This window comes from Dermacentor albipictus, chromosome 1 (assembly GCF_038994185.2).
Source record: "Dermacentor albipictus isolate Rhodes 1998 colony chromosome 1, USDA_Dalb.pri_finalv2, whole genome shotgun sequence".
Classification (NCBI taxonomy): domain Eukaryota; kingdom Metazoa; phylum Arthropoda; class Arachnida; order Ixodida; family Ixodidae; genus Dermacentor; species Dermacentor albipictus.
This window is the reverse complement of record NC_091821.1, coordinates 167,327,559-167,353,517: the sequence shown is the minus strand read 5'-3', so window position 1 is coordinate 167,353,517 and position 25,959 is coordinate 167,327,559. Positions and strand designations below refer to the sequence as shown.

Here is a 25,959-nt window from a genome sequence, read left to right as displayed (position 1 = left end):
GCGCACGGACGTCGCATACCTCTGATTTCTTTCTCAATTCCTCCATTTATCCTTTCGCACTTTCTGTACGGGATTCAAAATAATAGAAGTTTCTTCTCTGCTTTCTTATCCCCATTTTTTTTTGACATGATATAAGGAATTGTTAGCGCACGAATACGGCGCCGGATACTCCTTGGCTCCTGAATTATCTTTAACCAAAACATTGTTTTTCGTTTCGCATAATCAAATAAATGAACTGCAACCGGCAGCTGGTGCCAGATTCACAGATGTGGGCGCTATGAATAATAATAATGCAGATGTACCGACTCGCCCAGCTAGCTACCGTACTACAGATTCACAAAGCTTTTCATTCGCATTTGCCATTAACCTGCGGCCTTTACTTATCTTCTCTGTCCCGATTGGCCAGGGCTGGTTCTGACAAATCTATCGAGATTGCGAACTGCTTCATGAATACCGATCCTGATTAAGCACGTACTTTTACTGCCATCCCCTGCCTGCTCCTTAAAAAAATGAATATTTCTCTCTGTGGTCTGCCGATGTCTTCGATGAAATCAAGCCAAACCGATCAGAATAAACTTTATAGATTTTTGCGTGGCCTCCACTACACTCTGTAATTACATTTCGCGCTTGGTTCACAAAGCTCTAAAGTTTATAAGCACTTCTTTCCTGTGGGCGGTCGCTTTCGCCAATATTAAGCTCGCTATCACAACTGGCCGACACCTGATTTTCCGAATTATTCTAGCCCACATGCTCTTTTTTAGATATGAGCCCCGAGTTTCAATGGTTTTGGAAAGCAAAGTTCTTTACTCAGTATGTGCTCTGGCGGCCGCGCATGCTAAAAAATAAAGAAAGAAAGAAGAGTGGCCCTGTTTCACAAAACCTTCGGGCGGCCAAGCATCCAATACCGGAAAGCTCTTATGTAAGACAACATTTGCGAATATTATTTGAGATAATCCTAACTGCCCGCATGCTCACATAACCGACCACATATATTAACACCCTATTTATCCGGTATGTCTGCCAATAACAGTCTTTCAGCTCGTATGAACGCCGGTTTATTTCTTTATTGCACAATCACGGCAAGTTCTTTAAGACTGTATAAGATGGAATACATTCTTCGAAGAAAAAAATCAGTCATAACCAAGAATATTAATTAAGAACTGCAATCGCAGAGGTAATACGAGTGTCATTTCAAAGCGGAGGACGTAAAAAAGCGGCTTAGAAAGAAGAGGCAATTTGAAACGGAGATTTGTTTGTGGAATCTCGCTTGGCCTATCTATTATTTTGTCAGATGGCGCATGCTAACCATTAGTGAACTTGAGTGAACCAATGAACGAAAACCCCTCAAGGAACAGGGTAGTACCGTAGTAAAGTTAAACACGAATGTACTCACGTTTGTTCTCAGTAAAAAAAAATGGCTGTGGCTTAGGTAAGGTTAAGCCCAGGATGCGAAGCATACTAGCCTTTATTTTAGTTGTTGAACCACTGTTTAGCCTGGTGAACACCTGATTGTTGGGAGAGGGCAAAGGCCTCTCCCATACTTCTCCAACTACTCCGGTCATGTACTAATTGTGGCCATGTTGTCCCTGCAAACGTCTTAATGTCATCCGCCCAAATATAGCCAGTTGCTTGGCTATATTTGGTTCGGCTTCGGCGCGGCAACGAAATGTGCGCCTGAGCAAGAGACGCACGCCTTAGAAACAGCTCGTCTCTAAGGCAACACCGCATTCACTAGAGGCGCTTTTGTACCGCTTTGAAGCATCGTACTCGTGGCTCAGTGGTAGCGTCTCCGTCCCACACTCCGGAGACCCTGGTTCGATTCCCACCCAGCCCGTCTTGCAAGAGTTGAGCCAAAGCCACTTCTTCTCTGTCGTGACGTCACGGTGTCAAGTGGTTTCAAGGCGACACCGCCGCGCCTGAGGAGCTGGGTTGAGCTCTCGTAATATGCTTCGCATAAAAAAAGAAAAAAAAAGAACCTTTCATTCGTTCTCGTATTAGAGAGTTTTGGCTATGGAGATTTGCCGTAAGGAAATGCGCCTGTCCATACGCTAAATTTCCCGTTCGACAGAACAGAGCGACTAAAGGGCAGATGAATAGTTGGAGAAAAGAAAGAGCGAAAGCAGGAAGGTTAACGAGAAATGCCTTTGGTTGGAAACACTGCGCTGTAAGTGGGAAAAAGCGGACTAGAGCGAAGAGAGACAAAAACAGGCCACGGTTGAAACTGTCTATTGAGATTTTTATGCCTGCTAACTCCCACATGCATATATGCTTTTGTGAGGAACGTAACAAAGAGAGAAAAAAAATGGAATGAAAGATGAAAACACATAATGGGCCTCAAAGGTTGCCCGGGGGCACTAAAAGACAAGGAAAAGCATAACCCCCCCCCCCTTCCCCTTTGTCCCCATTACGCTCCCCAAGTGTCACCTGAAAGGGTACGAAAGGCCTCGGGATGTTTCCCAGGTCACTGAGCGGCCCCTTCAGGCTCGGGCCGGTCCTCGGAAGAGCGCTCGTACTGGTCAGCAGGCCCTTCGAAAAGGCGCTACTTCCGGTCGGAGAGGTCTTCGGAAAGAATGAGCTTCCGGTCGGTGCTGTCCAAACTGGAGCTGCGGCGGCGGCTTGCGTTTCGGTCTTTGGGTGCGGGTTGTCTTTCGGCTTGTTCTCGTTCTCCTTGTTCTGCTCGTGTCCCCTGCACAGATGACACCTGAATTGGAAACGTTGCCGCCTATGCTCCACACTTGCCCAGATTCAACTCTGAAAGCGAGCAAAATGCTATATCCCAAGTGGTCCCGCTTTGCACCTTTACTGTCTGTCTGTACGGGTCCCGGTCCCGAGAACTGCGCGCATTAATGTCTTTTGACAGTCTAACAAATGCATCAGTCTAAGCAAGAGGAAGCTTGTACTGCGATAGACTTTGGCACCCAAAATTAAGTCTTATTACTACGAGAAGCACAGTACTGATGGTGGATGACTGATCGAAGATATAATTTCATAAGAATTTAAGTTGGAGCTTGACAGGTGTGCTTCACAGGTTGACATATGTATGTCTTTCAGACTTGGTGACCCGGTCCTTAATTCTCGTTCATTAAGTAAGAAAGAATAGGTGATGTGTTTAATGCGAATTACAAGGAAAATAAAACACGGAATAAAACGTCCTACGTTAAGTGAAATAAGCAACCACTGGGCGGTGTAAATCAGCGACTAACAAAGGTCTTTTGAAAGCTTTGTGATGGTTACGTAGGAAGCGGGAGCACGTGCGCCGACTTTTAAGCGGAATACATGTCCCACGCTTTAAATGTAACAAAGGCAACGACTACCACATAGCACCCACTTGCACACATTCGTATTCCGTGGGCTAAAATTGTGCTTGCGGCGAAGCTAGAAAGCAGGCTTTGTCTGTGTGTGCCCTTCGTTCGACGCCCAGACACTCCTTCTTCATGGCTGACTAATAAGATAGCTTGTAAACCATCCACTGGCCGAAATATACATAGAGCTTCTGGTTTCAGGCGTCAGGTAACCATTAAATGTTATGTTATTGTCAGAATCAAATCAATAAATAAACAAATAAATGCATATATAAGTACATCTATGCACAGAGCTACAAGAGCGCTGGTGTGGCTCTTAATAAAAGACAAGTGGCGGCGTGGCCGCTTCGAAATGCGTGGTAAGCATTCACGTATGCGCGCGTCCACCACTCTGTCGATTTTTCTTCTTTTCATTCTCATGTCCCCTGTCGACGTCTCTGGGGACATAAAGCAAGCGCAAGTATACGTATTTAAGAAAAAAAAGATGTATTTATTTATTTATTTATTTATTTATTTACTTACTTATTTATTTATTCCTCTTCAACTTAATAAAGAGCGTTTAAAACAAACGAATGTCCTCCATTTCTCTTGTCTATTGCAAAATAGCAAACAGGGTGTGATCCCAGTGAACCTCTCGACCACTTCCTTTTGTCTTACTTTCTCTCTGACGGATAGAACTCATAAGCAGAGAGACAAGTACGTTTACTCCCACTTTTTTAGCCTTCTATGATGACTGACAGGGATGGCCCACGACACCATAGCACAGTATAGGCCGAATAAATCTATATAAAAAAATAACTGCTTGATAAGTCATCTCTGTTTCGTTTTAATCCTTCACATAAATGTATGTTTTTTAAACTTGTTGTCTTGAGAGGAGAATCACTATGTGAAAGTATGTTGGCAGGACTCATGTGCTGATATGCCATTACTAGTGTAGTAATCCAACATGAAAGCTGGATTGGTTGGCTGCAAGAATTGTGAAGCGTTATTAACAGGCGCCAAGTTAGGATGGAACAGAGCAAGACAAACGGCGAAGTTCAACTAGTCATTTTCTTGAAGACAATTTAATGTTTTCGAAAAATAAACTACCAATAGATTTAGATCCCCTAGCCAAATCTATTACTTCGGCCGTTTGTCCTCTATGTACTCATCATCATCATCATAAGCCTAGTTACGCCCACTGCAGGGCAAAGGCCTCTCCCATACTTCTCCAACTACTCCGGTCATGTACTAATTGTGGCCATGTTGTCCCTGCAAACGTCTTAATGTCATCCGCCCACCTAACTTTCTGCCGCCCCCTGCTACGCTTCCCTTCCCTTGGAATCCAGTCCGTAACCCTTAATGACCATCGGTTATCTTCCCTCCTCATTACATGTCCGGCCCATACCCATTTATTTTTCTTGATTTCAACTAAGATGTCATTTACCCGCGTTTGTTGCCTCACCCAATCTGCTCTTTTCTTATCCCTAACGTTACACCCATCATTCTTCTTTCCATAGCTCGTTGCCTCGTCCTCAATTTCAGCAGAACCCTTTTCGTAAGCCTCCAGGTTTCTGCCCCATATGTGAGTACTGGTAACACACAGCTGTTATACACTTTCCTTTTGAGGGATAGTGGCAACCTGCTGTTCATGATTTGAGAATGCCTGCCAAACGCACCCCAGCCCATTTTTATTCTTCTGGTTATTTCAGTCTCATGATCCGGATCCGTGGTCACTACCTGCCCCAAGTACATGTATTCCCTTACCACTTCCAGTGCCTCGCTACCTATCGTAAACTGCTGTTCTTTTCCGAGACTGTTAAACATTACTTTAGTTTTCTGCAGATTAATTTTCAGACCCACCCTTCTGCTTTGCCTCTCCAGGTCAGTGAGCATGCATTGCAATTGGTCTCCTGAGTTACTAAGCAAGGCAATATCATCAGCGAATCGCAAGTTGCTAAGGTATTCTCCATCAACTTTTATCCCCAATTCTTCCCACTCCAGGTCTCTGAATACCTCCTGTAAACATGCTGTTATAGCATTGGAGAGATCGTATCTCCCTGTCTGACGCCTTTCTTTATTGGGATTTTGTTGCTTTCTTTGTGGAGGACTACGGTGGCTGTGGAGCCGCTATAGATATCTTCCAGTATTTTTACATATGGCTCATCTACACCCTTATTCCGTAATGCCTCCATGACTGCTGAGGTTTCGACTGAATCAAACGCTTTCTCGTAATCAATGAAAGCTATATATAAGGGTTGGTTATATTCTGCACATTTCTCTATCACTTGATTGATAGTGTGAATATGGTATATTGTTGAGTAGCCTTTACGAAATCCTGCCTGGTCCTTTGGTTGACAAAAGTCTAAGGTGTTCCTGATTCTATTTGCGATTACCTTAGTAAATACTTTGTAGGCAACGGACAGTAAGCTGATCGGTCTATAATTTTTCAAGTCTTTGGCGTCCCCTTTCTTATGGATTAGGATTATGTTAGCGTTCTTCCAAGATTCCGGTACGCTCGAGGTTAGGAGGCATTGCGTATACAGGGTGGCCAGTTTCTCTAGAACAATCTGACCACCATCCTTCAACAAATCTGCTGTTACCTGATCTTCCCCAGCTGCCTTCCCCCTTTGCATAGCTCCTAAGGCTTTCTTTACTTCTTCTGGCGTTACCTGTGGGATTTCGAATTCCTCTAGGCCATTCTCTCTTCCACTATCGTCGTGGGTGCCACTGGTACTGTATAAATCTCTATAGAACTCCTCAGCCACTTGAACTGTCTCATCCATATTAGTAACGATATTGCCGGCTTTGTCTCTTAACGCACACATGTGATTCTTGCCTATTCCTAGTTTCTTCTTCACTGTTTTTAGGCTTCCTCCGTTCCTGAGAGCCTGTTCAATTCTATCCATATTATAGTTCCTGATGTCCGTTGTCTTACGCTTGTTGATTAACTTAGAAAGTTCTGCCAGTTCTATTCTAGCTGTAGGGTTAGAGGCTTTCATACATTGGCGTTTCTTGATCAGATCTTTCGTCTCTTGCGATAGCTTACGGGTTTCCTGTCTAACGGCGTTACCACCTACTTCTATTGCGCACTCCTTAATGATGCCCATGAGATTGTCTTCATTGCTTCAACACTAAGGTCCTCTTCCTGAGTTAAAGCCGAATACCTGTTCTGTAGCTTGATCCGGAATTCCTCTAGTTTCCCTCTTACCGCTAACTCATTGATTGGCTTCTTGTGTACCAGTTTCTTCCGTTCCCTCCTCAAGTCTAGGCTAATTCGAGTTCTTGCCATCCTATGGTCACTGCAGCGTACCTTGCCGAGCACGTCTACATCTTGTATGATGCCAGCGTTCGCGCAGAGTATGAAGTCGATTTCATTTCTAGTCTCACCATTCGGGCTCCTCCACGTCTACTTTCGGCTAACCCGCTTGCGGAAAAAGGTATTAATTATCCGCATATTATTCTGTTCTGCAAACTCTACTAATAACTCTCCTCTGCTATTCCTAGAGCCTATGCCATATTCCCCCACTGACTTGTCCCCAGCCTGCTTCTTGCCTACCCTGGCATTGAAGTCGCCCATCAGTATAGTGTATTTTGTTTTGACTTTACCCATCGCCGATTCCACTTCTTCATAAAAGCTTTCGACTTCCTGGTCATCATGACTCCATGTAGAAGCATAGACTTGTACCACCTTCAATTTGTACCTCTTACTAAGTTTCACAACAAGACCTGCCACCCTCTCGTTAATGCTTTAGAATTCCTGTATGTTACCAGCTATTTCCTTATTAATCAGGAATCTGACTCCTAGTTCTCGTCTCTCCGCTAAGCCCCGGTAGCACAGTACGTGCCCGCTTTTTAGCACTGTATATGCTTCTTTTGTCTTCCTAACCTCACTGAGCCCTATTATATCCCATTTACTACCCTCTAATTCCTCCAATAACACTGCTAGACTCGCCTTACTAGATAACGTTCTAACGTTAAACGTTGCCAGGTTCAGATTCCAATGGTGGCCTATCCGGAGCCAGGTATTCTTAGCACCCTCTGCTGCGTCACAAATCTGACCGCCGCCGTGGTCAGTTGCTTCGTGGCTGCAGGGGACTGAGGGCCAGGGTTTGATTGTTGTATTCATATAGGAGGTTGTGGTCAAGTACTGCACCAGGGTGGCCAATCCTGCTCTGGTGAGAGAGTGCGTTACTGGTTCTGGTCACCGGGATCAGGCCGCACTCCAGGCCTGTTTGTGAAATTTTATCAACACACGGTTTTTCTGTATTTTCCAGTGGAGAATTGCGCGGCACCGGGATTTGAACTACGGTCCTCTTGCACGGGAGGCGGATACTCTACCGTCCACGCAGGAGTTTAGTTAAAAAAATTAATTATGGGGTTTTACGTGACAAAACCACTTTCTGATTATGAGGCACGCCGTAGTGGAGGACTCCGGAAATTTCGACCACCTGGGGTTCTTTAACGGGCACCTAATTCTAAGTACACGGGTGTTTTCGCATTTCGCCCCCATCGAAATGCGGCCGCCGCGGCCGGGATCCGATCCCGCGACCTCGTGCTCAGCAATCTAACACCATAGCCACTGAGCAACCACGGCGGGTCCCGCAGGAGTTGTACGCCTCATTTAACCTACAGTGATTTAACCTATTTGATCAGTCAAGGTGGACCAATCTGAGCTCGGTTATAGCGCACGGATGGCACTCGGCTAGAGAACCTGGTATTTATGACCTACACATGTGTGGCCATACATAATTGAGGATATACATAATATATTTTTAGGAGGGTTCCCGAACAGTGATAAAATAAAGGAAAATACATTAAAAGGAAAGAAAAAAAAGAAAAAAAGGGGGGCAAAAAAGGAACATAACAGGTGATTTGAACTCGTGCCCCTTGGATGTTGCCCGGAAAGATAGCTCAGTCGGTTGGTTCGTCTGGCCCCACGTTACTTTCAAGCGCCATAGCTCCTGCTCCGAGCCTCATACCTACGTGAAAAGGGACTGATGTTGTCCGCGATAGTCGATTTTTCCAAGGCATACTTTCTTGGAAAAATGGCCGCCCGAGGACAAGAGCGAACTCGTGCGGCTTTAGAGACTAGGAAAACTGCCTTAAAATATTTAGACTTGAGGAAAAGCTTCGTTAACAAACGATAGCACAGCAATCAGCACTCGAATATAATTATAACCCTAATAATAATTGTAAATATTCATCTCATCTATGGGATCTAATGCGCGCGCTGTTGCTTTGTCTCTGCGTGTAGTAGTTAAGAGAGCCAGTTTAAGGGCGGAGAAGAAGGAAGGAAAGGAATGTCTCTGAAGCAAAATTGCAGCGCCGTGGTTTTAAAGCGCAACCGTGGTAGAGAAACGGAAGGCGATATAAGTGTGCGTGGCCATGATACGCACACGACAAACTGCCTTAAAATATTTAGACTTGAGGGAAAGCTTCGTTAACAAACTATAACACTGCAATCAGCACTCGAATACGACGAGAGAAATTATTGAGACGTGGAAAATTCCCTTGAAATAAATATGGTTTGCGAGACAAATGCTTGTAAGTATTGAACCTCTTTAAAGATGAGGGGGAATATGCGCTCACCGAGAGGGCATCGTCCGCACGAGACCACCACCAGGCACCAAGCGCCGGTAAATCATGTTTGAGAATGTCATGTCAGTAATGAGCAAGTAACATGGCGATTAATTTCTGACATTAACATCGTCCCTTGCACGAAGGCGCTAGGTGCCTTATAGAGAGTGTCTCACGTAACTTGAACCAAGGATTAAAAAAAAGTGCTTAACTGCAACTGAATGAATTCAACGGCATATGGTTTGTCGTCGTGTGGCGCTCCTTCGGATATTTTTTTTATATTGCGCCTAATTAGTTAACTACCTAAATCAATTATGCAAAATCTTAATATTTCCTTTAGGGCCAAGTGCGCTTCTTTACGTTGTAGAGGGCATTCCAAAACGACCAAGCTTTTCTGGCAACGTACCTGCTGCGTGGTGATTTTTACCGGCGTTTAAAGAAACCCCGACCCGCCGTGGTTGCTCAGTGGCTATGGTGTTGGGCTGCTGAGCACGAGGTCGCGGGATCGAATCCCGGCCACGGCGGCCGCATTTCGATGGTGGCGAAATGCGAAAACACCCGTGTGCTTAGATTTAGGTGCACGTTAAAGAACCCCAGGTGGTCAAAATTTCCGGAGTCCTCCACTACGGCGTGCCTCATAATCAGAAAGTGGTTTTGGCACGTAAAACCCCAAATATTATTATTAAAGAAACCCCGGGAAAATATGAAAAATAATACCACGTGACAGCGCTCGTACGCTATCTTAATGCAGCGCGCTCAACCGTGTGACGAGCCTATAGCTTATCAGGGACGACGGTGCTTCCTTTCCGTGTGCCACCGCCAGAGATGGTGACGCACTGTGAAGCCGATGCCTAGAGCTGCGGCCGCTCACTTCGCTGCGGTCGGCGCGCACAGTTCTTTCGCCAGAAGCGCGGTTGAGAGCGCTGCAATACGATAGCGCACGAGCTCAGTGACGTGGTTTCATTTCATATTTCGCGGGCTTTCCTTAAACGCGGGAAAAAATCGTCACGCAGCATGTACGTCGCCACGAAAAAATTAGTTCGCTCGTTTTCGAATACCCCCTACAACGTAACCAAGCGCACTTAGGCCTAAGATGAATATTTAAAGAATTGCATAATTAGTCTTAGTTAATTTACTAATTAAGCACAATATGAGAAATACCCGAAGGAGCGCCATATGACGGCAAGCCATATGTCATTGGTTTCATTCAGTTGCAGTTAACCACTTTTTTTTTTTTAAATCCTTGGTTCAAGTTGTTACGTGGAACATCGTGTATAAAGACAGAGCGACGGTGCTCTGTCTTAAAGCAAGGAGGAGGCGCAGATTGCTTATTGCTCGCACAAACAGATTATGCTGTATTAAAGGCTTCCGATTTTTTACAGTTTGTTTTTAGCAAAATGTGGTAGCTATTTTCAAGTTTCTATCGGCTTAAAGGTGGGTGCAGTTCTGTGCGATGTTGTGTGAAGATCAAAAAGGGCGGATGTTATCGGTAAAAAAACAGAAAAGTTTTGGAATGCCACCATGACAGGTTTTTGGCATCGGTGGCGCGCGTCTGACAGTATTGCATAATCGGGAATTTAATTCCCTGTATGAAAAGTGGAACACGATGAGAAAAAATACAAAATCAAGCGAATAGGACAAATGTTTGTTAGTATTTTTGTTTGAAAACGCGTTGCAAGAGCTTAAGTGAACGCAAAACACAGATAACCTTTAGAAAGCATGTACGTGTAGCGGAGCAGGAAAAGCTTCATTAGAAGGTCGGTTAACAACAACAAAGAAATAATAATAAAGAAAACACGAATCATAAGCAAGCGAAATGTTGTACTTGTTCAAAAAAGAGAAGGCCCTGCGCACACGTTCCTTGGATAAATTATACACGGCCAGCAACCGTGTTTCAACGATGCGCTCGAACTCTTCCAGCGAAATCTACCTAATTTCATCGTGCAACTTTCGTGGTGTCGCAAGCGCTCTGACGCAAGCAGCAACGGGGATACAATGCTTATGCGCTGAAAAAGCTTAGCCATCAAACGTGCCTTCCACGAAAATGGGCGCGTTCGGCGAAATTTGGAGAGCGTATGATAATGGGCAGAGTGGTGGGTTATAGTTTGCATGGCATTATTTAAACGGCGGTGCAGAAGCACAGGGACGACGAAGGAAACAGACGGGACACAGCGCTGTGTCCCGTCTGTTTCTTTCATCGTCCATGTGCTTGTGCGCTGCTGTGTAAGTAACATATAATAATGCCCCGTTTGAATTTGATTTCTTATAGTTTTAGTTCTTCTTTTAATGCAGCAGGGGGAAATATTAGACGGGACATATTAGAATAGCGTGATTTCCGGCTCTTGAAAATAGCTTTTGACAGATTTGTTTGCTAAGCTTCGCAAAGTGACATGTCGTAATGGCTTGTGCGTAACGCGCTATTCCTAGCACTGAAGTGAAGGCTGCTGTAGCAGCTAGAAGAGCGGTACTTCTGCAACTAGAACCTTAATTTAGACTCATATTTCATAACCACAGTCTGCAAGGTCGTCGTGGGTGTTATCCACATCGGGGACTTCCCATTTCAATGCGCGCTGTCATTTCCTTGCTTCCTGTCTGTCCATGCAGGAATGTTTCCTATTGAAATGACGTGCTGTTGGCGCAAACGCGAATTGGCTTCCGAAAATGCCTGCGAGGTGTGTTCTGTGAACAGGGAGCAGAGGGTGTTGCGTCAAAATAAAACTACAGGTTGCAGGGTGAACAATTAAGCTGAAAAGTGTATATAAAGCGATCTCCCGATCACTTCGTTAGTTTGGACAGACGCGATGAGACAGGCTCCCATTCTGAAAAAGAGGCATACTTAAACGTCGGCTGCTTTTTGTATGTCTGTATGTCGAGTGCATGCTCTTAACACTTTTGTCTTCTCGACTTGAGCCGCGGACGAGAAGGCAATGTTGTCTGAAGCTTGGGAAACAATGACCTTCTCCCAAGCGCCCTATTGCAGCGACGAACTGCTGCGAAGCCTTCGCTTAGACCCACTCACTTTCGGTCTAGTTTTATTCTTTAAATAAAAAAGTCCCAATTACTGGCTCCATAGCCCTGCCCAACTAAGAAAAAATAGGTAAGGGGAGACCATTGCTATGAGGTGTCGAGACACATGTCGGCAGCACTGAAGGCGTTGATGCTTAGCTTTGGCGAATTTGGTTAATAGTTAAAGATGGATATTTTGCAGCGAATCTGTATATAGCTACCCTCCGGCGGTGGTCGATGTGTCTACGCGTCGCATCGAGACAAAAAAAAAAAAAATGTTCGTCTCCAGTTTCTCGCGATTGCTCTGTAGCTCTAAATCTAATGTAGGTATCTTGGGAAAAAAATCATACTGAAATTGGCCGCTATGACAGCTTTATCATTATGCCGACTTTGATCTAATTTTCTTAATTACATAGTTCACAGTGAAGTTGTAAATATTGTGGAATCCCTGTTTGTTGTCAATACATGGGTTTCTACGGTAGGGAAACGGACAGCCCCATGTTTGCAGTAATAATAATAATAATAATAATAATAATAATAATAATAATAATAATAATAATAATAATAATAATAATAATAATATACATAGATGCGTCGATGGAGGTAAAACACACCACAGTTTCGCTGCTCGTCCTTCTTCGCAGAGTGGAAGGGCTGATGAATTTTGTTTTTTGCGCTTTCCGAGCAAACATAGAAAAGTGGGACGATAACTTGATGCCTTCACTACAAGGCAAAAGACACCGGTGGTGACTGACCTGCGCACTTGGATGACCAACTCGGGGCAGCCGGACTCGACAATAGCCATTGCTTCATCGTGGCTGAGGTTATCGCATGGCTGCCCATTGATGCTGATCAGCTGGTCGCCTTCGAGCAGCACTTGGTAGGCTTTACTCTTGCGCCGCGTCTGCGTGGAGAAGAGAACAATATGCCGGTCAGCGAAGAGCCAACATGCGAGACTGCCGCATGCGCTGAGCAAATATTTCGCAGCGCTTTTCTCCTTCGGCTGCTACGCATACAGACGCTGCTCGTCTTTCTGGAAAGCTTTTTGGCAAAGCAAACCACTCCCGAATCCAAGGAGGTCACCAAAGAAGAACGCTTACACGCTCCAGAGCATAGGCTCAATAAATGTCGCGGTGGAGTGTATTCGATGGTGAGTGCATGACTTGGACAGAAATAAGTTTCGATTTTTAAAGCGGTAACTTTCTTTGGCTCTTCCCCCCCTGTTGTGGTATGCATGTTTCTGGCCGTACATGGGAGGAGACTCAACTTGGACCACTAGGTATGAGCTGACTGCTGTCTTGCTGAGCTAACAACATGGACCACTGGGTAAGTGCCTTAACAGATAACTTCGACACTACGTGCGTTATATTGGTATTTGCCCATTCTTGGCCACTCCCTAGCAATGGATGTTCCAAAGTGACGCAAGGGGCACCTAAATATATTAAAGAGATAGCGCCGCATCCGTAACAGACACCTCCGCGTCGAGCACGGCTGCTTGATGGGCAGCCATTGCAACAAAGTTGTAGCCAGAAAACTAGTGATAGCGGGGTAGATACGGGGTTTCCACTAGGGTGCTATGATTACAAGATATAGTACGTCGTGCTATCATTTGGCATTGTGGCTGGCAGTGAGACTGCCGCTTCGTGTGTCGCCTGATGTGTCCAGAAGGTTTCTTGATTCACGGATGGCATGGGGATATACAGCAGGTAAAAAAAAGAAATAAAATAAACACACACACATAAGTTGTTATTGCCGACATTAGCGATCATCTTCGATGGCTTCTGCCGCAATTTGTTCAGGCAGAAGTCGAGCGTACGCGACATTGCAGAAGTTGCCTATAATAACGAGCAGGATGGCCAGAAATGATAAACGGCTTAAAGCTTTACGACAAAGATATAGCGACACAGATATACGACACACATATCGCCCGCATTATCTCCTCTAGGATGAGAATACGGCCAAAGGCGTAAAGGCGGCAAATTGTCCTTTACGTTTAGTGGAAGTGCATTTATGTTCTGTAAACTTTTGTTCACGTAGTATTCACTCCTCCGATAATGATACGTTTGCAAATACTTGTAATGGCTGTCAGCTTCGTCGTCCGGGAACGTGCACCGACCTAAGAAAATTCTTCCACGCATGCTAGTTTCCCTGCAAGAGTGCGGCGAAGCCATCCATTTTTAGGGCCATGTTCTTAAAGCCACTTTGATAATGAGTACTATTTCTTGGTATTTCTCAACGAGAAAACGAGCTACACATGAATGGAAAACGAAAATGTGAGCGCTGCTATTACTCCGGCTATTTATTTATTTATTTATTGCACCCTGAAAGACTCTAAGCGGACAATATTACAAAAGGGTAGGCAATGACGAAAGGAATACTGCATTATCCAAATTGAAAAAATAAATAAAAACAGAATTTCTGCAATGTCAGGAGTTATATGTTACGAAAAAATAAGAAATTCAAGCCGAGAAACGGAGTGCTTACTCCGTTCAATAATTGCTCAGTTCATTACCAATGTTCATTAACACAAACAAATGCGATAGTAAAAAAGGAGGAGGGAAGACAATCAAGTACAAGCTATGTCCATCAACACAAACAAATATAAAAAAAAGCTTCGAACGTAAAACAGCAGGTAAGGCATACAATAAAACAGAATTTACACAATACAATAACTGTCACAAGAACAATACGAAACACAACTAGGAAAAAAAAATTAGTCCAAGCAATGTTCATGAAATCTGTGTTAGAAAGAAAGGCGAGAGCCCTCCAGAGAGAAAAAAAATGCATGTGCAAGATTAGGATGTTAGAACAGTAAGTAGAAGGGTCGTGGAAATGTTGAACATCAGTCTGGGTGTGACAACATGACATGGCGAGCTGTTCCAGTTGATAATCTAACGGGATATGTATAGGACCGTGCATAACATAATGTATTGCTTCAGATACGTTTCACTTTGAAAGGATGATCGCGTCGTGGAAATAATGCTGGTGTTGGCTGAAAACAACACCGTGTAAGGATGGATGGCGATACAGTTTATGAAATAGGCAGATGCAAGCGAGTTTACCGTGAAGTGATAAAAAGTCAAGTTGAGAATGTGTTTTCAAAAATATAACGCTTGGTTGATATGAATAAGCGAGAAAATGAAGTGAGCCGAGTGGTTTTGTAGAGATTCCTTGTCATTAGTTAAATAAGTTTGACCGGGATCTCATGTGGATGATGCGTGCTCGAGCTTAAGAAGAATTACTGTGTGTGTCGGCTAGTTTACTGACGTTTATCGGAACATGCGTAAGATTAGGTTAATGATACCAAAAGTGTACAATTGGAGGATCTCGATGTGGTGTTTATGTTCTAATTCTATGTTAGATCATGATATAGGTGAGCTCCAAGGTATTTGTAAGTTGAGATATGATCGATAACATTGGTATCTAGATTGTATGAGGTCGCTGCTCTAGCGTGGTTAAGACACAAACTTAGCTATTGTTAGGTTCAATGACATCAGCTAGGACTAGGACTTGCACCATGTGTTCATTGTGTCTAGGTCTTTCTGCAGGGCTTCGCTATAGTTATCACAAGATCTGTTACGGTAAACAACACAGTCGTGAGCAATTAGTTTAATTTTGGACGTAATCATCGTCATCTTCAGCCTGTTCTATCTCCACTGCAGGACGAAGGCTTCTCCCTGCGATCTCCAATTACCCTGTCCTGCGCCAACCGATTCCAACTAGAGCCCGCTAATTTCTTAATTTCATCGCTCCACCTACTCTTCTGCCATCCTCTACTGCGTTTCCCTTCTCTTGGCACCCATTCTGTAACCCTAATGGTCCAACGGTTATCTAACCGGCGCATTACATGACCTGCCAAGCTCCATTTTTTCTTTTGATGCCAATTAGAATATCGCCTATACCCGTTTGCTCTCTTATCCAAACTGCTCTCTTTCTGTCTCTCAACGTTATGCCTGGCAATCTTCGTTCCATCGCTCTTTGCGTGGTCCTTGACTTGTTCTCAAGCTTCCTTGCCAGTCTCCAAGTCTCTGCCCCATATGTCAGCGCTGGTAAAATGCATTGATTGTGCACCTTACTTTTGATTGATAATGGTAAGCTTCCAGTCAGGAGCTGACAATGTCGGCCGTATGCGATCAGACCCATTTTTATTCTTTTATGAATTTCCTTCTCATGATCAGGGTTCCCTGTGATTAATTGACCTCGGTAAACGTATTCCTTCACAGACTCTTGTAATAGAATTAGGTAAGTCATTAATAAATGCTAAAAGAAGTAGCCGAAACAAGCACACTGCGTTGAGGCGGGCCAGACGTCATTCAACTGCAGTTGGAGTTGCAGTCAATAATCGATGTCTAATGAAGCCTGGAATTTAAGAACGGATTGATTTACGTTTCCAATGCTTTGGAGGTTCTCTCATGCTTTGGAGAAATTGAGAAAAATGGCATCAATCGGTAGCCCGGCGACAAATTATAAATGCCGATTGTTAATAAATCTGGCAAATTGAATGACGCATGAGTCTTTTGGAAAGCATGCTGGTGTTTATGTAATATACTGTGCTCTTCTGAGAAGGTAATGGCATGCGAGTGCATTGCGTGTTTTAATGGTTTGCAGATAATATTGGTAAGTGATACAGGAGGATAGTTTAGTGATGAAGGTCAATCTCCAGATTTAAATATCGGTATAACCTCCGCTATTCGCCAGTCGTTAGGAATAGAGTCAATAAATAATGATAGCGCATAAGTTGCTTATAGTGCGCAAAAATGACCTTGTTCTGAATGCTTAAGAGAGAGAGAGAGAGAAGACAGGAAAGGCAGGGAGGCTAACCAGACGCAGGGCCGGTTTGAGACCATGCACTGGAGGAAGGGGGTATGGGGGGGGGGGGAGAGTAATGTTTTGTTAAAGCCACGGTGGTGCCATGTGAATGATGCCTTAAGACGACTTAACAAGGTGAAAATTGCAGCTTCATCAGTGACGATATCAGAGATGCTGATGTCAGGTCGTGCAGGTATACACGGGCATAACGCGATGTCTTTAAATATGAATGCCGAACAAAAAAAAAAAAGGTCATTGAGAGCCTGAGCAGTCTGTGATTCGGAAATGGTGTCACTGCTGGAATTAGTAAGAACTGTATCAGTGTTGTGGCGAGAGTTCACTGAGAGCCAGAAACTCCACTGCTTATTAACAGCAGGGACCCCAAGTGATGACTGCAAGACTACTGACGGGTTGGTTTGAGTAGTAACTGATAGTATTTATCACAGTTTTTCTAGCGTAGCCATGGTTCCAAACTGTTGTTATTGTTGGCCTGTCTCTACAATTGCTTCTTTTGTTGTTGAGACGTTGAAGGTGCTTATTGTACCAAGGTAGCTGTTGCTTTTTATAGTGAGGATAGGAACAAAAGCATCTATTAGACTTGAGAAAGTATATAGATAGGATCCAGTTTTCTTCCACTGTTCGAGATAAGTAGGCGCTGATAAAATTGTCAGTAAGCGTCGTTAATTCTGAGTTAATTCGACGAAAATCAGCCCTTGTGGAATGCCTAATGTATTCATTAGTAGTCCTTTTTATGAATCAGAAAATTGAGTTTGCCAGTAATGACAACGTGATGGGAAAGGAAATTATTTTTATTAAATCGTTGTACACAAATCATTATGGCGGCGAAAATGTATTTTTGCCGCATGCAATGAGCTTACACACGCTGATTAAGATTATATCACTATACGTGCCTAAAGGGCACTTGAAGCGCTTATCTTTGAGCGTTCTTACGCAGCGGAACGTACCATGCAGCGAGGTAATGAGTAATATAGTGGCAACGCTTTAGCGGCGTCCGGAAAGTCACGACTTTTACAGCGTTGTTCACTCGCGAATGTTTTCAGACGGTTTGTTGGGTTTCCTTGTAAGCGCACAAAAGAAACAAGAAGTACGAACCACAATAAGGAAACGGTGTCCACAACAGAAACAATGAATACCTCGTAAAAGAGCCTGGGATTTCAGGTTAATTAAGTAGGGACAAAAAATCTGTATTTCGTCTTGGTGAATTCTCAACAATAGTGTTCTGATTTGTATAAATGCAGTGGTATATCAGCTCGTTTCTTTTGTTTTTTTGGTAAAGTGTCTAGTTACATTATTTTTATTACGATTCTTGACTTATCTTACTTGCTCTGACCTTACACTTGAAAAAAAAAAAAATAGGGGAACGGCCAGTAACCGGCAGGGCTGTATTTTGTGGATGTTTTAAATCTGTAGCTCGAATAGGTGGATATGAAAAACGGTTTTCTTTTTATTACAGAGAGATTACTTATTCTAAGTAAAAAAATTTCGCTGTTTCAATCCTCGCATCTTGCATATGAAGTGTTCTCATTGTTCACAACGGTACTTGTGTAGCCATGATTTTGTCACAGCACATCTCAGGAATCTTGAGCTGCTTTATGGCACGAATTGTTATTAATGATTAAAAAAGAGAACACCGACCAAGAAAGAAATTAATGAAAAATTAAAATACGATACGTATTTAATTATTCACAAATTTTTTTCTTGGTTGACGTTCATTTTTTTTCATCATGCCTCTTCCCAATCAGACGGGATCCTGTCAAAGCCTGGATTTCAAGAGAGAGAAAAATGGGAAGAAACGACAGGGAGGCGTGCCAGGGTAAGTATACCAGCTGGCTATCTTGTGCTGGGGAGAGGGGTAAAGGAACTAAGAGGTGATAGCGGAAACAAATAAAAAAAATTAAAGTGAGAAAAATTCACACAATAACGTGGTGCTACGCGGTACTACTTTCAATATCGGTCGCTCAATTCACAAGCCTTTAAGAACTTGAGCAGAGCCCTTAAAGCCTTGAGTACCTAAACTCGTCTGGACCACTTTTTCTTCTGTCAAGGAGCGATCTTCCAGTTTTTCGAACGCGGTCGCGAGCGCTTTTCTTGCCATATTGTAACGAGGACAGTCATAGAGGAGGTGCTTGATCGCCTCCTCGCAGCCACATTTGTCGCAAGCAGGGCTGTAGGCCATTCCACCGCGGATAGAATGCACGTTCGTGAATGCCGCGCCGAACCACAGGCGGCAAAGAAGTGTTGCTTCCACTCGTGGTATCCCTAGTGGGAGACGAAGTTGGAGGCGTGGACCCAATCTGTGGAGACGTGCGTTGGTGAATTCACTGTTGTTCCACAGAGTCTGTGTAAGCTCGCGCGCATGGGAGCGAAGCCTTGTGGATACATCTGTTCTCGACAGTGATGTTGGTATAATATGGGCATAGTCGTGGATCGACCGTGCAACGGCATCCGCACTCCAGATTTCCAGAATTTCGCAGTGACCCGGTATCCATTGGTAGATGATATTGTGCCCCTTGTCGATTGTGTGATGGTGTTGGATGTCTGCGACTAATTGCACCTTAGGTCCGTGGTTCAAATGGGACAGCAGACACTGGAGAGCTGCCTTCGAGTAACAGAAGATGGACCATGACTGTGATGATTATATTTAGGTAGGAGACATGATGACTCCCTCTATTATCACTCCTAGAAAGCGGTACGTCTTTCGTAGATTATTGGCTATCCATCAATCCTGACGGTATACGGTCTAATTTCTTTTCGCGGGAAAGCGACCTTAGGTCTCTTCTCGGAGTACACCTCCAGACCGCGTGCTCGAAGATAACCTTATGTTAATGCGGCCGCTCTTTTTGGAGTCTGGTGCGCACCTGGGGAAGTGTCACCCCTGGTGACCAAATGCATATATCGTCTGCATAGATCGACACATGGACGGATTGCGGCAGAGAATGAACAAGGTCGATGAGCACGAACTTTAATAGAGTGGGGCTCAGGGTACCACCTTGTTGCACGCCACGGTAGGTGTTATGCTGTGATGTCGCACCATCCTCTTTTTGCACAAAGAATAACCTGTCCTTCAAGTAGCTGAATATCCATCGAAAAACGCTTGCTATTTCTAAGGATGTACCGCGTCCATTGACAGTACCCGCACTTCCACAAACAACTAGAAATACTAGCAGCGAGGACACTAAGCTGAGATTCTCTAATATCATTGCCTCATGCGATGAGGCGCCGCTGTTTTCAAGGCTAGATCAGCCAGCGGAGCAGCAACATGTAGCACGCTCGCGGAATCATGCTTCCCCTTCAGACAGCAGCCAAGACGATGACAAAAAGTTGTCACCATGATAAGGGCCATTATAAACAATGGATTTCAATGTCTCTCAGTGCACGAACAGCGTAAACTGATAGGGTTTTGTGATACGTTTACGAATACCATAGTCGACAAATGCACTCTTGCCAGCCGCGGTAGCTTATGGCTTTGTGGTCCAGTGCTAAACTTGAGGTCGTGATTTCTATGCCGGCCGCGGTGGCCACATTTCGATGTGGGCGAAATGAAAAAAAGGCTGGTGCACTTAGATATGGGGGCAAGTTGAAGGACTCCAGGCGGTCAGAGCTATATTCCGGAGCCCCACACTACGGCGTGCCTCAATCATATCGTAGTTTTGGTGCGTAAAACGCCAGAATTCGATTATTATTTTTTTCAGACGCGCTCTTACACCTGTTGCCACGGCACACTTGATTGAGGAAAAAAGAAGAGTGATAAATGAGCCAGCCGGCACGCGCTCTGTGATTCAGAGCGTGCCTTCCAAAGTACATCTTATTGCTATATCACCCGAACTCTTCGCTCCGCCTTCGCATCCCTACTGGACTCTGCCGACGCGAGGCCACCCTGCTTTTTCGGCTAGGGCTAGGAGTGGATATTGTGAAGTCTTTTTACTTTTCGTATCGGAATGGGCGACACCGCCTCGTGTGATGACTGTGGTCGCGAGAAGACTCTTTAACACTTTCTGTGTGACGATCCTCACTACACTGCACAGAGACGATCGCTTATATATTAATACTTTTTGTGCGCAAACAAACAGGGACGAAGAATAGGGGCAACACAAGGACGAGCGCTTTCTATCAACATCTCTCACCGAAGCTTTGGCCACCACGTCCACACATTCCACCACACATCGTTCTTTTTTTTTTCCTCTGGTACACTCCTGGCAATGTCCTATTCTTCGTCCCTGTTTGTTTGCGCACAAAAAATTTTAAAATGAATCTGTTCCAACTAGGCCGACTCGCACTTATGATCGCTTACAGTTGCGCTAGCTGCTTTGATGAGATCCCACTATCAGAGCAAGCCACTTTGCAATGCCGGCCTCATTAGCCATCGCAGCTGTGGGCGACGGAGGCATTGCTGCAGCTTTTTAGGATAACCGACCTACACAAGCGTCTGTATGGTCTAATTTTGTGTTCACTGTACTTCAAGTGATCATGTGCTGCGATATTCTTCAGTGATAGTGACCGGCTGTGATCGTGTATCTGCATTTCCTTTCTCTCTACCTCCCCCCTCCCCTGTTCTACAGTGTGGGTATAACGAACCGGATTTTCTGTTCTGGTTAACCGGCCTGTCTTACCCTTTATTCTGTCTCTCCCTCTCTCTCTCCCTTGTTGCGATGTTGCGATGTTCTCAAACCATATATGCCTAGTGTCATAAATGTAATACACTGATTTTGTTCGCCCTTATTCCCCACATTTTCTGTGTGAAAAGCGTGAGGTTAGATTTATCCTGTATTCACGAAGGGATAAGTATTGTCTATGCAAACTTTAGTAAGTGCGTATCTAGACCTTTTCTCTTGACAAAAGGTGTACAGTCGTGGGCGCATGGACAATTTTGAACCAAACTGTGAACCATCCGTGTAGATTATTCCGCCTGAAAGTCACGCTTCAGCAGTAATGATGAAGAAATGAGGGATCAATGTGACACCAGCATGAATCATTCGCCGCACAGCACTTCTCTGGCTGCCACAGCAGGCAAAACTTTGCAGTGCAGTAAGGTTATCATTGAGCCAACAGCATATTGTCCAACATGTTGTAGAAAGTAAGAGCAAGCGTCATCTGAACGCGTTTTCGTAGCTCCAAGTTCTGCCTTCATGCCAATTTATATAAAAGCAACCCTTACCGCAATATATACATACTAAATATGCTTCACCGGTGAGCTGGCCACCTTTCTTGTTGATAAGATAAACTTCTCTGCACGGCAAAAGAATCGGTATTTATAGTATGCATGGGATAAGACGAAGTATAATGCTCATGGTGTGCAACGTAAATTGGTATTGATACAATCGAAAGAAAGCAAATGAAACAGAGTGATAAAAAGTCAAAACCTTTTATAATCACCGGAAATGATGCTAACACAGATAAAGTGGAGAAAATGAACTAAAATATTGCAGTAAACTGCACTGTCATATAAATAAGAGGTGGAATTCTTCGCTATTTCTTTTGCCTTTTTCATATGTGTCAACATGCGTTCCAGCTGTACTGGGTGAAAGCCACATTTCAAAGGCATCTAGCATCTTATACCATAAGGCTTATCGCTATAAGTAATCGCATGCAAATTGCTAACAGTATTTATTGGAAATAGAAAATTGGTTTAGCCTGCCTGAGAACATTTACTCCGTAGGACAAACAAAGTTTTATTTCCGTCGCTCAGGAAAACTGCCATGCATTTTAAGAAATACTTTAAAGAAAAGCTACCCGAGAGTTACATCAAGGAAAACGCATCGGTCCCACTCCTCTTTTCTGGACAGCCGCTGCGAGGCAGCTTCGTCAACTGGCACGCAAGCTCTTTAACAGAGTGGAACACCCCAAATATAAGCACACCAGGTTGTACGAACTGAACCCTTCGCTACAACTCCGACTTCCACCCGGGCTTCACCGACGTGAGGCATCGCTTCTATACCGGCTGTGGTTGGGAGTTGCTTTCACGAGGACGTACACTATTTTGATTGGAATGACGGACAGTCCTGCATGCGACGTCTGCGGCGTGGAAGAAAACATTGAAAATTTATTGTGCCATTGTCATCGCTTTCAGTCAGAAAGACAAACATTACCTATCGCATTGCGATGACTGGACGATCGGCCGTTGTCTGTGAAGGTGCTACTTGAAGACCTTCCCCATCGTTCGTCGGCGCACAAAGCTATGAAGGCACTTTTGTCTCTCTTGAGGGCGACTGGCCTATGTGAACACCTTTGACTCGCTCAGGCCCTCCGCGTGCTTGCGTGAGCTCACCGCGGCTTTTCTCCCCCTGCCTCTCTCTATCTTATCTTTCTATTCCCTCTTTCCCGTCCTCCGAGTAGGGTGGCCAACCAGACGCATTCATGGTTAACATCCCTGCCTTCTCTCTTTATTTCCTCCTCCTCCTTCTCCTCGGCCATTCCAAGTCAAATCCGAAGCCCAAAATCAAAATGGTGTTTGGTTTGTCGAAGGCGCTCTTATGCTGACCTGAAGTTCACCAAGTACAACTGCTTCCAGGAGCATTGTAGTTGAAAGTTGTATGTAAATTATTTTTTACATGGTAGAGACTGCTTCAGATACTTCAGTTATACTGCATTGTGAATGCTATGAAGTCGAGGGTACGCATTTCTCAGCCAAATGAGTTCTGGTGAACGCATTAAATAACAAATGACATTAAGGCAAATGGCATTAGGTTTGTCCATGTAGCGTCACGCAAATGGCATTAAAATTTAAGGCATTAGTGAGGCAATGTCATTTTCTCTGCTCGTGTGGCACGGGTGTAAGACGGCTCAAAAACGGCAGTTATAGCAAAAATTTATCTTAAGAAACTGGTGATACTACTTTGTAAGGCCTCTGAAAGGTTTCTTATAAAAAATATTTCTTAAATGTTAACTTGCCGAAGTTTAGGCATATATGGGTTAATTCAACAGTACCTTATGCGTTTCTACCTTCCATTTCTATGTTTCTTTCTCCTCGTTTCTGAAGAGTAGGCAGTCGTTGTGCCCCTTCCGGCGGCAGTTGCCAGCCTGCACCTCGCTTTTCTTTTCCTGCCATGTGTGTATATGTTTTGAAAACAAATGAAAATCATAATCACAATAAATAAATAAATAAATAAATAAATAAATAAATAAATAAATAAATAAATAAATAAATAAATAAATCATGTTTATTTAACGTGCCCAGGAGGAACCTTAAGGTCTGAGTGCTGGTGCACGCATAGATTAAAGTCCAAAGACAAAAAACAAAAGCACTGCAGGGCAATATTTAAAAAAGAAGCGATGAATAAAAACAACAATTGTGGAAAGAAGGGAGATACAACAAAGCCTAATGTAAATAAAAGGAAAAAGAGCAGAAGGGCAGTTTAACAATGCATAAACCTATGACACAACAAGGCAAAGCTAGGAAAGGAACGATCACAGCGAGTTATGAAAGTATCAAGGTCATGAAAATAAGCATCATAAAGACACTGTATTCTGCGGACGGTGGCGTATTGATGACGACAGGCAGGTACGCGGAAAGGTCTATGTTCTCTGGTGATCTTGCGCGTAATACAAAGCATGATACAGCTGAGGAGTTCGGGACAGGTGAGAATACCTTGAAGGAGTTTGAAGAGAAGCAGAAGATTAGCGGGATTACGTTGGGAGTGAAATAAGGGCAACGGCAATAATCGAACAATGTCAGAACAATGTCCAATGTCAGTGTTTTCAAAGCGGTGATGATATATGCTTAGAAACTTTTTCTGGACCCGATCTAAAATGTCACTGTTAGGTCTAGAAAAACCATTCTAGACGACCAATGCATATTCAAGTTGAGGAAAATAGATAGTTGTGTACAACTTGCAGAATGGTGTAGGAGACGAATTCCCTCGATAGTCTGCAAACAGAGCCAAGAGAGTGCATACCCTACATAGCAACACGTCTAGTGTCAACAGAGTACCAGCCATTAATGACATCACTATGAGTGAGGGGGAATGTTATCCATTTTGAATAATTTAGAGGGTAAAAAGTCATCCGACGTAGACGGAATTCCTACTGATTTTCTTTTCATCCGCCGTGGTGGCGTAGTTAGTGGCTTTGGTGTAGCGCTGCTAAGCACGAGCTTCAGGGACCAAATCCCCGCCGCGGCGGCCGCATTCTGGGAGGGGCGAAATGCAGAACCACCCGTACGCTGTGCATTGGGTGCACGTTAAAGAACCCCAGGTTGTCGAAATTAACCCGGAGTCGCCCACTACGGCGTGCTTCGTAATCATATCCGGGCTTTGGCGCGTAAAACCCCAGATTTTTCTCTAATGCTTTCTTTAGCGTTATACTGAATGGCACGCGAAATCTTTACGCTTAATATATTTAAGAAATCATTGTCATGCGCGGAACTTCCAAGTGATTGGAAATACACCAGAATAGCTCCTACACCCAAGAAAGATGGCCCATCACTTGTTACCCCCGATAGGCCAATTGCTGTTCTCTGCATTGGTGCCAAAGTATTTGAACACATTATCTTTAAGCATATTTCCAATTCATTGAGGATAATCAAATACTTAACAGCCGACAACGTGGCTTCCGACAAACAGTTTCTACGACAACCCAACTACTCAAGGCTGTTCATGACCTTGCCGCAGCATTCATTCTAGTCAAGCTGATATCGTATTCCTCGATTTCTAGAAAGCTTTTGATCGTTTTTCGCATCCTAAAGTGCTTTCGAAACTAAAACCTATAATTAAACATGATTCCCTCCTTGCGCGAATTGCAGCATATCTGTCGTCTAAGCAGCAAGCAGTGTACATTGATAATGTAAGTTCAGACTCTGTCTCTGTTCATTCAGGTATTCCACAAGATTCTGTTCTTGGGCCGTTATATTTCTTGATCTTCATAAAGGATATCGCTGAGGACTTACCGGTAAAAATACGTCTGTTTGCAAATGATTGCATTTATATAAGCGAATCCGCAGTTACGATAACTAGGTAGTTCTTAATAAATCCTTAGCCCAGATTCAATCTTGGTGTTGTTCGTGCCATATGCAAATAAAGCGCAACAAAACGGCAACAACGACAGTTACGCGTAAAAGTAACCAACTTAGTTTCACTTATAACGTTAACGGTAGCTTTTTCTCTGTAGTTTCTTGTTGTAACTACTTAGGGGTTATTACATCTGACCTTCAATGGAACAATCACGCCAAGTATACTCAGAAGAAGGCCATGAGGCAACTAGGTTACTTGCGGACAACGCTTACCAGTGCTTCAAGGGAAGTAAAACTTCGGGCATACAAAATTTATAT

The 25,959-nt window shown here is 43.9% G+C and overlaps 1 protein-coding gene across 1 annotated transcript in view; it reads right to left on the bottom strand.

The window, feature by feature from the left end:
- Positions 1-25,959, bottom strand: part of LOC139051861 (synaptopodin-2-like) — a 121,395-nt gene that overhangs the window by 58,938 nt on the left and 36,498 nt on the right. Inside the window, exons 2-3 of the mRNA XM_070528892.1 lie at positions 12,623-12,771; positions 2,425-2,686 (exon numbers count right to left, since the gene is read on the bottom strand). Of these exons, the coding sequence (XP_070384993.1) occupies positions 2,425-2,686; positions 12,623-12,771 (411 nt within the window). The remainder of the gene's footprint in view (positions 1-2,424; positions 2,687-12,622; positions 12,772-25,959) is intronic.